Source organism: Anopheles gambiae, chromosome X (genome assembly GCF_943734735.2).
Source record: "Anopheles gambiae chromosome X, idAnoGambNW_F1_1, whole genome shotgun sequence".
In the NCBI taxonomy this organism is placed as follows: Eukaryota; Metazoa; Arthropoda; class Insecta; order Diptera; family Culicidae; genus Anopheles; species Anopheles gambiae.
The window spans coordinates 22,655,293-22,665,996 of record NC_064600.1 but is presented as its reverse complement, the minus strand read 5'-3'; the positions used below and the strand labels follow the sequence as shown (position 1 = coordinate 22,665,996).

The 10,704-nt window shown below is 46.0% G+C and overlaps 1 protein-coding gene across 1 annotated transcript; it reads right to left on the bottom strand.

Annotated features, from left to right (window-relative positions):
• Positions 1-920: 920 nt before the first annotated feature.
• LOC133391321 (uncharacterized) lies at positions 921-4,774 on the bottom strand. Its single transcript, XM_061644686.1, has 2 exons — positions 972-4,774; positions 921-930 (listed from the first exon to the last, which is right to left on the bottom strand). Exons 1-2 carry the CDS (start codon positions 4,772-4,774, stop codon positions 921-923), a joined length of 3,813 nt encoding a protein of 1,270 aa, XP_061500670.1.
• Positions 4,775-10,704: the final 5,930 nt, after the last annotated feature.

Below are 10,704 nucleotides of genomic sequence, written 5' to 3'. Positions count from 1 at the left end.
CCGACAGGACCGCTTCCGTAGGATGCCTCTCCGTGATGGTGCGCGACAGCATTCTCTTGACCGATTGGATCATCCTTTCCCATGATCCTCCAAAGTGTGGGGCTGCGGGGGGGTTAAACTTCCACACCGGATCGGGCGATCCGAATTCATTTAAAATCGCCGAATCAACACGTTCCGCAGCTTCCTTTAATTCACGATCGGCGCCCACGAAATTCGTTCCACGATCGGAGACTATTTCGATTGGTGTTCCGCGGCGTGCCATGAAGCTCCGAACTGCCATCAAGCAGTCACTCGTAGACAGGGATTGCACAAGCTCGATGTGGACGGCTCGAACCGTCAAGCACGTGAACAAAACACCCCACCGTTTTTCCGTCTTTCGGCCGTTCACGATTACCATCGGACCGAAATAATCAATGCCCGTATATGAAAAGGGCCTGGAGAATGCAGCAAGACGAGCAGCAGGTAATTCGCACATTTCCGGGGACGCTGGCTTTGCGTATAACAATGTGCATGTTCGGCATTGCAGGCGTACGTGTCTACACACAGATCGGAGAGCCGGTATATCAAAGCGTTGTCTCACTTCGTTCACTACAGTTTCTTGGCTGCCGTGCTTATAACGACGGTGGACATCGTCAACGATTAACTCGGAAACACGATGTCGTCTCGGTAGCAGAATAGGTCGCTTCCTCCCGGGGTCGACGTAACGGCAACGATCGATCCTTCCGCTCAATCTCAGCAAGCCGTCCTCGTCCATATAGGGGCTTCGTTTGAACAACAAACTGCTTCTGGGAATCGGACTTTTCCACGACGGTGTTGTTGAGTTTTCCCTCGCCTTCCAGAGTATGGCATATTCATCGGTAAAAGCGTTCCTCTGAACGTCTCGCAGAATTACCGTTTCAGCCCGCTGGATTTCGTCGCGGTTAAGCGGACCTGTCGATGGAGATTTAGTTTTGGTAATAATGTTTACATACCGACACACGTAAGCCATCGTCCTGACCAGCCGCGTCCATCGGGAAAATCTCTCGTAGTCGATGAAAATCGGACGCGCTATGTGGATGCCGACCAGCTTCAGCTTATCCTTTTTCCGCACCTCCTCGGACGTTTCCGATGGTACTCGACGAGGTATGTTCCATTCTGCTTCGGGTAGTTGCAGGAACTCGGGCCCACTAAACCATCGTTCGGAGGCGAGATGATGCTGCAGGTTGGTCCATTTGGTCGCTTCGTCCGCCACATTAAGTTTAGTTGGAAGCCATCGCCAATCGTCGACGTTCGTCGTGTCCAGCACCTCAGCAACCCTATGTGCGACGAAAATCGAGTACTTACGGTGGTCTGCGTTTATCCAGTCTATAACATCAGTCGAGTCTGTCCAGAAGTAGCTTCCACGAATAGTTTCTCGATGAGCACTAGTTATAGACGAGGCTATTCTGCAACCCATCACAGCAGCCTGCAGCTCTAAGCGGGGCACGGAAAGATACTTTAGAGGCGCCACTCTAGCTTTGGATCCAACTAACGACACCTCGATACGTCCATGGCACTCAAAACGGAAGTACGCGACCGCTGCGTAACCATCTGCACCCGCATCAACGAACACGTGTAGCTGTAGAGATGATTCGGTGAGCGACGCCAGCTGTCGGTAGCAACGTGGTATGATGAAACTTTCCAATTCTGGCAGTCGTTCCATCCAGGCGTCCCATTTATGCTGGATCTCTTCCGGAACTTCGTCATCCCAGCCAAGGTGTAGGCGCCAGACTTCCTGAAGAAGTACTTTCAAATAAAAAAGCACGCCTGCGATCAAACCTAACGGGTCGTAGATCGACATCAAAGTCCGCAGCATCTGCCTCTTGGACGGTGGTTTGTCCTTGCGTGCCAGCTCCAGGTGTCTTACACGGGATAGTTTAAAGCCGAAACTATCTGTTGTGGTGTCCCACCACATTCCCAGCACCTTCTCTGGCTTTAGACACGGTTCGAAATCCATTTCCTTGAGGGTTGACTCAGTGCCTTTTACCGCTGTCGCGACTTTGATGCTATTTGAGAGCCAATTGTGGAGAGAAAATCCAGCATTATTGTGTATTACGCTCACCTGATACGCCAGCTCAATCGCTTCTGGTTCCGTTTCCACACTTGTAAGCATGTCATCCACGTAATGTTCTTCATGGATACAGCGAACTGCACGCGGGTACAGGGAACGATATTTCTCCGCATTCTCGTTCTTTACGAATTGCGCCGTACTTGGAGAGCATGCTGCACCGAAGGTCATCCTCAGCATGACAAACTCCTGCGGCTCTGCATTTGTGTTCCCCCATCTCCATAGAAACCGTTGACTGTGGACGTCATCATCGCAAATGCGTACCTGGTGGTACATTTCCCGGATGTCAGCTGCCACCGCGACTCGATATTCACGGAAACGGAATAGCACGGCTTGCAGCGGCGTCAACAGGTCAGGCCCAGTCAGCAGCTTCTTGTTCAGCGAGATACCTCTAACTTCAGCTGCCGCATCCCATACTAACCTAACTTTATTAGGCTTGTTAGGATTTGTTACTAGAAACACTGGAAGATACCATTTCCTAGGGTAGAAGGTTTTCAGCTCATCCTCTCTTATCGGTCTGGCATAGCCCTTTTTCAAGTAGTCCTCTAGTATCGCGTTAATTTTCTCTGCAAGGCTCGTATCTCGGCTCATCTTACGCTCCAGACACTCCATCCTAGATAGAGCCATTTGACGGTTTTCCGGCATGAAAACGTTGTCGCTCCGCCAGAGTAAGCCCGTGGTGTACCGCCCGTCGACGTGTTTTGTGTTGTTTTGCAGAATCGACATCGCACGTTGATCCTCCTTCGACAACAAAGGCTCCTTCGCAGGACCATAACCTTCCACTTCGAAGTACGCTGCCATCATACGATCTGCCCGTGAGGTCTCTCCTTGGCAATCGCATACGTGGTAGCTAGACTCCGGCTGCACAATGGATGTGTCGTTAGCGTTATCCGTGCATTTGCCAAAAATGAGCCATCCCAAACGCGTCTTCGTAGCTGTAGGTTGTCCTGGCTGTCCTTCTATAGTTTTCAAAGGTCTGGTCAATCTGTAATGGTCGATACCGATTAGTAAACGAGGAGAAACAGCCTCATACGAGGCAGCTGGAATCGCCTCCAAATGCTTATATTTCCGCTTCAACTCGTTCACATCGACCGATTGGATAGGGAGCGATAACCGGCTGACTGTACGCACGTCGGCCATCGAAAATGCGGATGCATTTTCTTCAGCACTGGAGACTTGCACCGCTACCCTTTCCGAATCACGTTCATCGCGTCGCTCTCCCGCACTGTACTGCAAACACAACGGGTCAAGAACGCCGCTAACCCCAAGTTGCCTGGCGAGCTCCTGCTCCATCAACGTCACCGTCGACCCCTCGTCTAACAGCGCATGCGTGTAAATTGGACCACTCTCACCGTGCAGCTTTACCGGCACGTAACGCAGCAATGTACCATCGGAGCGCGTTCCATGATGATTTATCTCCACGCGTTCCTCGCTGGTGACACGATGCAACTTCCGGTGATGCTTAGCGACGCATCCTTGGACACCACAGTCGTCACGCTTCGAGCACGGGCCGTAGTGCTTGCCCAAACATCGTTTGCACAACTTTAAGGTGCGCACCTTGTCCCACCTGTCAGCAACGCTCAACCGGTTAAACACCCGACACTCCGCGATCGTACCGCACGTATCACTGTTACACAACGCGCACTCTCGATGCCTACTGGGCTGGGGCTGATGCGTCTCCACGTGTTGCGCATGCACTTGTCGCGTTGTCGTCTTCTTCTTCAGCTGCGGAGGAGTTACCGCCATTGCTCCATCGGTCGCCTTCTGAATCCAAGCGCCGAACTCGCTCATCGTCACACTTTTCAGCTCCTGACTATGCATGCCCCAGCTCCAGCGCAGATATGCCGGCATACGGTCCACCAGCTCTTGAAGCAGCGCTGCATCGTACAATCTGTCAGAAGTTCCGCTTGCCTTTATAGTTGAACATATTTCAGCCACTAAATCGCCGTATTCGATAAAACTATCGAGCCGCTCAGACTTAATCGGCGGTGATTCGCGAATTTGTTCGAGCAACGTATTCACTAACACATCCGGTCGCCCGTATGATTTTTCAAGCGCGCTCAATATTTCCTCCAGATTGTCAGCGTGCCGGAGACGGCCTTGCACCGTTCGTAGTGCTTTTCCCCGTAACGCTCCTTGCAATCGAAGGATATTTTCGTCTTCGGTAAACCCAAACGTACGAGACGATCTTCGAAAGGTAGACAGAAATATCGGCCATTCCTCGGGATTCCCATTGAATGAAGGGAGTTCATAGCGCACTGCTTGACGGGCTGCTATTTGGCTTTGGCTCAGGTCACCTTCTTCGTTGACCGAAATCCGTTTAGCCGTTGAGCAAGGAAGCGATTCCCCGGGCGAAAACGAGGTTCGCTCGCTGCTCTTACTGAGCCGAGCTACTTCCGCATCCTTCTCCCGTATCAAAGCTAACGCTTTCTCCGTCGTGGCTTTAAGAGCCTCCATCTCTCTCTTCAAGCGCGCTATCTCGTCGTCTTTCTTGCCGCTCGCTAGTTTGGTCTTCACTTCGCACTCCGCACACCACCATGCCCTCGTCTCTACCGTTTTATCCACGTGCGCACACTCGTAATGGTACCATTTATCGCAAAAATCGCACTGCAATAACGAATCTACCGAATCCGCCTTATCGCACACCGCACACGTAAAGTCCGCGATCACTGCACTTTCCTCTTGCATTTTTGCACTACACGATTCGGATGCGTTGGCTGTGTATTTGTATGTGCGTGTACCTTACCGAACAGTCCTTTGTTCTCAGCGCTTACCGCGTGGTATAATAGAGCAAGTAGAGAACGAGCCGAATTTGCACAGCTCGTGTGAGAGGAATTTAGAAGAATTATAAGACTGATTTTTTTAATAGAATTTTAGCAGAATTTTTAGAATGTTGCGCGTTAGCACAACGCCCGGCCTGCAGATAAATAATTTACCAAAAAACGGCTTTTTTAAGTAATTCAGGATTATTTTATTTTGCCTTTAACAGCACAAAATTTTAGTAGCCAAGAGAGTGAAAAAACTAAAAATTCGTCCGCTTCCACGCAGGTCCGGGATCAAAAAGCAAGCCCTATTTCGCAGTCCATGCGGTCACCGGCTATCCGTCAAACGCTCGGTCGATCCCTTTCGTTCAGTCCGAACGTTTATCGTCCAGTCCGAGACCTCTAGCGGCCGCTAGCTAAAATATGGACGCTCCTTGTCGATCCTCGAACGATCGCGTCGTCACCATAAGTGACAGTTGGTAATAATGCTATGTTTGAGCGAGTCTCATGGTACAGTCGTCAACTCGCATGACTTAACAACATACCCGTCATGGGTTCAAGCCCCAAATAGACCGTGCCGCCATACGTAGACTATCCTGCTATGGGGGGTAATCCAAAAAAGTCACTGAAAGCCAACCCCACAAGTGGGTACCGTCGTGTCTTGACCGACATCGGTTGTTGAGCCAAAAAGAAGAAGAAAAATAAGAATAATACTATTTGTCTGTCGTTAAATATTGGCGAGTCAAGTTTATGATGACCACTATACTTCCGCTTTCTAAAATGGCTACCGGTTCATTTTGGTGCGCTACAGTCAAGGAAAGTTGTTTTTCCTTGCATTTTGACATCTTTCGTAGTAGTAGTAGTAGTAAAATCTGTGCTACTAAATTGTGGACCATTATCCGACACAAGTGTTACTGGGTGGCCAAAACGAGCAAATATGTTACGCAATATAATTATCGTTGCCGTTGTTGTTGTACTGCTCGTTAAATTAACTTCTGGCCACTTCGAGAATGAATCGACGATCACCAGGTACCATTCCCCGTTGAGTGGTCCCGCGTAGTCGACATGAATGCGGTACCACGGACCTGGTGCTTCTGGCCTGCTGGTCGATTTGGTGTGAGTTGGAGACTTAGCTGTTTTCTGGCATGAATGGCACGAGTTCACCCAATCAACAATGTCATGGTCCATTGATGGCCAATAAAAATAACTTCTGGCCATGGCTTTCCTCCTATTTATTCCTGGGTGCCCGAGATGAACCTGTTACAAACAGCTGCGTTGCAATACTTTGGGGATTACCACCCTCTCTCTCAACAGGAGACACCCGTCGATTGCTGTAAGCGAGTCTTTTCTGTCATGGAAGCGCGACAGTTCTCCTTCATAAGCTGCATAATTTGGCCATCCTTGTTGAACGTATTGAAGGACTTTGGATAATAATCTGTCGGCTATGGTTTCTCTACTTATGTCGATAAAATTAACTGGAACATGCTGAATAGCGTTTGTTACCAATGATTTAACTTCCGTCTCTAATGTAACACATGCTATCACTGAATCTTCGTCTGGTTTGGCGTGTGTGTGTATCAGGCGGGAACGAAGGTCAGCGTTGCCAAACTGATCGGTGCGAACGTATTCTATTTCGAAATCATATGCCAGTAGGGTAAGAGCGAAACGTTGCAACCGATTGGCTGTCCAATTGGGGATCCCTTTTTTCGACAAAATATTCGCAAAAGCGGCCGATTATCCGTTCGTAATAGAAACTTTCTGCCAAATATCTTATGGAATTCATCTTATGGAATTTTTTTATCGCAAAAATGATGGCCAAACCCTCGCGATTGATCTGGCTGTATGCTTTTTCTGCCGCTGTGACGGTGCGCGAGGCATGCTGGACCACCCGAATAGATCCGCCAGGATACTTATGGCTTATTGTCGCCCCGAGGCCAACTGATGATGCGTCGGCAGATACGATGATTGCTTGTCTAGGATTGTAATGGGTTAGTAATAAATCGGAAGCCAATATCGTCTTGAGGCTCTCAAAAGCTTTTCTGCATTCCAACGTCCAGCGAAATTCAACTCCGGCCTTTAACAAATCATCCAATGGATAGCGCAAATTTCTCATGTTGGGTACAAACCGACCTTAATAGTTTATGGCCCCTAAAAACGATCTTACTTCGGTTAAATTGGTTGGCTCCGGTAACTTGCGAATAGCTTCAACCTTCTGCGCATCAGACCGTAATCCATGGCTGTCGATAATGTGGCCCAAATATTTAATTTGGTAACCCTGAAGCATCATTTTTCCGCTCGCAGTGTGAACCCGTAGTTTTGGATCCGATTCAAAACTTCTACTACGGCTGCGTCGTGCTCCGCCTCGGATGGACCTCCGATGATGATGTCATTCAAGTACACTGAAACGCTTTGGATACCGAATAGCATTATGTCACAGCCATGGGCTGTAGGAGCTATTTTAATGTCACGTGGAAGTCGGTTGTACGTATACTACGTATACTATACTGGCTACCAACACTAACAGCACAGCTGAATTCACCATCCAATACCAGTGTAGCTCCCGATGCAGTTTTAGTGACGGATTTTGTGACGGATGACGGTGTTAACGGCAGGCTGCCAATTTTTCTCCACGCACGACGGTCGATGACACTGACATCCGAAGCTGTGTCTAGCTGCAAGCGAACAACTGTTTGCGTTGAGAGCGATGGACACGAATCTGCGGCACTCTTGTATGCTTCGGACGTTGACCGTTACTACATGAGTGTTGATATTCCGTTGCCGAACATTGAACCGCTTCTTCCTGCTCGCAGTGAAGAACTGGCATTATTCATCGAAAAGGTAGATCTTTGGTTTAATATAGCAAATTCGTACTCTCCAAAGGGTAAATTAGATTTTAAAAAACATATAATGGCAATGAAACCAAACATGAGCATTAAAAGACATGTTTGATTTAATGTTAAATATGAGGGCAATCGGAAAGAAAGGAATGCAGGTATTCCAGAAATCTGTTTTGATGCATATCTCATCGCTTAAGTTGCTTTTTGGAGATATCAAAAGGAAGTACGGATCTCGTGTCACATTCATTTCAACTTATAAGGTTATTATTTTATAAGATGATTATATTTAAATATATGTATTGGATAACTTTAATTTAATTACAATTTCAGCTCAATCAGGACGTGCTAGAAAACTTTTTTTTCATAACTACGCCAAATTGGAGGGGTGTATGATCATCCGTCTCCATTAAGTTGCATCTATAGAATAAGAATAATTTTTCTTGGCAAATCACCTTCTTCTTCTTCTTTGGCTCAACAACCGATATCGGTCAAGGCATGCCTGTACCCACTTGTGGGCTTGGCTTTCAGTGACTAATTGATTCGCCCCCATAGCAGGATAGTCAATCCTACGTATGGCGGCACGGTCTGTTTGGGGATTGAACCCATGACGGGCATGTTGTTAAGTCGTACGAGTTGACGACTGTACTACGAGACCGGCAAATCACCTACAGTATTAAAAAACCATACGAGCCAAAAAAATATCGAAGAAGAAGCTAGTCATGAGCACGTTGAGGAATTTTTATCCGCAACTGTTTTCGCTAGAGTGGATATTCCACAATCCCTTCCTGATATGGTAGAAATAGAAAAAAAACCAATGATATTTGCCAGGCAGTGGGGGACAATAGCAGTGATTCAGACTCAGTCAGTACTGTAGGTAGCAGCGTTGTTATGCAATCACAGCAAGAAATTGTTGGACTGCAATATATTATGGGTTATATTGCTAATAAGTATAATTCCAAATATCCTCATTTAAACTTAGGCTGTCAAACATTGAAAATTAATTCTGATCACTACTACAGCCAACCTCCAACATTTGTCAGGCATTTATCAATAGTTGGCTTGTTTGAACCTTCCCAAACATGTTTAACCCTCGAGTATAAAATGGAACAGGTAATCAACAAAATCAATAAGAATGGTAATCTTTCTAAAATGAAGGGGATTGTGGCTAAAATTGCAATGCAAAATTGCCATTCAGAAAAAAAAAATCCGGAACTGCCTTTTGAAATCATAAAAACGTTTGCAAAACAACGAGTGATTGTTAGAATGCGTTTTCTTAACATGAAAAGGAGTTCCGAAAATCAATTGAGACGCAAGCGGAAATACCCTGATCCGCATTCAAAAGCAACAAAAAAAAAGAAAAAAATTAAAAGTGTAATATCTTAGACATATGACCACGATGCGGCCACTGTGCATCGTGTGTCAAATTCGATCATGACCGCTGTCATGATCAACGTGCGCGCGGCAATGAACAATAAACGTCATTCGTTTACGGATCGTCGTACCGGCAACATCTTCAGTCTTCTTCTCGAGACATTCTTGATACTCATTTGCTATCACATGGTAGAAAAAACCTTCCTCGGTCTTGGATGTTTATGCAAGACAACGATTCTAAGCATACTTCCAGGACTATCCAAACTTGGCTTGCTGACAACAATATCTATTACAAACGTGTAATGGCCCTTTAGCGCTGTCTGCTGCATGGGCCTATGTCGACTCTAATTGACGTTTACGAAGTTAACCACGAGGCGCGCGAAAGAGAACGATCGAAGACGACGGCGGCCATCGCGAATTGTATATTATAAATAGAGGCGAGAGATGCGCTCTCGTCCTTTTTTTCCTGCTACCGCGAATAAAGACACGTTCTTTATAGTTCGTTAAAACAAAGTTTTATAAAACGTGTCTAGTTTATTCCATGCGATTAGGAAAGAAGTTGCATTTGCAACATTCTATAAAGAACGTGTAATACTGCGTATTAGGTGAACTTCTACCGCGTTTGAACTCTAGTTGTCGTTAACAATAAAAACTATCACACGTGAAAATCATTCTACTAGGTCCAGTGGCGGGTCAAGCCTCTCCGAGGCCCTAGGCGTTATGGTAGACGGGGCCCCTTCACCAAATTCATCGAGGGGGGGGCGGGCGAAATGGTGTAATTATGCACTGCAAATTTTCTAAGTTTGCTGTAGTTACATTTTTACTGAAAGCTAATGAGTAATACATGGTTTTGTCGTTTCACTGAATATCAGTAAAACAAATTACTGAAAATGCAGCTATTTATTCTGTCAAAACGACATGTAAGTCAGTCTGAGCCTCAAAAGAAAACATAATGCGATGCCCGCTGGTTCTTGATGAACAAAAATGTGTTTTGGTAACCGCTTTCAGACACCCCGATAAAATTTTATTTGCGTATTCGACTTGCGGGATTGACGTTTTTGGTTGAGAAAAATCTTCACACCACTTTGCTGTTCTTGCTGAAATTTCGTGATATCCATGAGTGCATACCAAATCAACAAACTTGTTTCGACAAAATACAGTTCAACCTGTATAAAACTTTATGAAATAGAGATGGACATGAGCAGAATAGACTGCCACCCTGCGCATCAATAAAAACTCCAATTTCAATACTTTTTTTCGCCAATTTTTAATCGATATCAATGACTAAACAATCAGTAATGGGACCCTTTCCGTTGTAAGTTCGTAGACTGAAATTTCAGCCTGTCAGCTGTTTGCATTTTGTAGCAGTTTTCGAGCAGCTATCTTAGTGGGTATAATATACAGGTGGGCTTATCTCAAGGTGTATGAATTTAGAAGGCTGATTTATATCGCTTTTGCTTCTGAATGAAAATTTTAAGAGTGTTTTGAGTATTCATCAAGCCTCAAGAAAGCTTGTTTGAACAAAAGTTTTCACCCATTCTGTCAAAAAATGATATTCAAATTTGATTTTGAAAAAAAAAAAAATGCTACAAGACCACCTGGACTACATACACTTTGATTCTAGATTCCACCACGTGATCTCTTTAAT

Excerpts from the sequence above, each read along its gene's own strand:
- LOC133391321 (XM_061644686.1), bottom strand. The coding sequence starts at position 4,774 with ATGCAAGAGGAAAGTGCAGTGATCGCGGACTTTACGTGTGCGGTGTGC.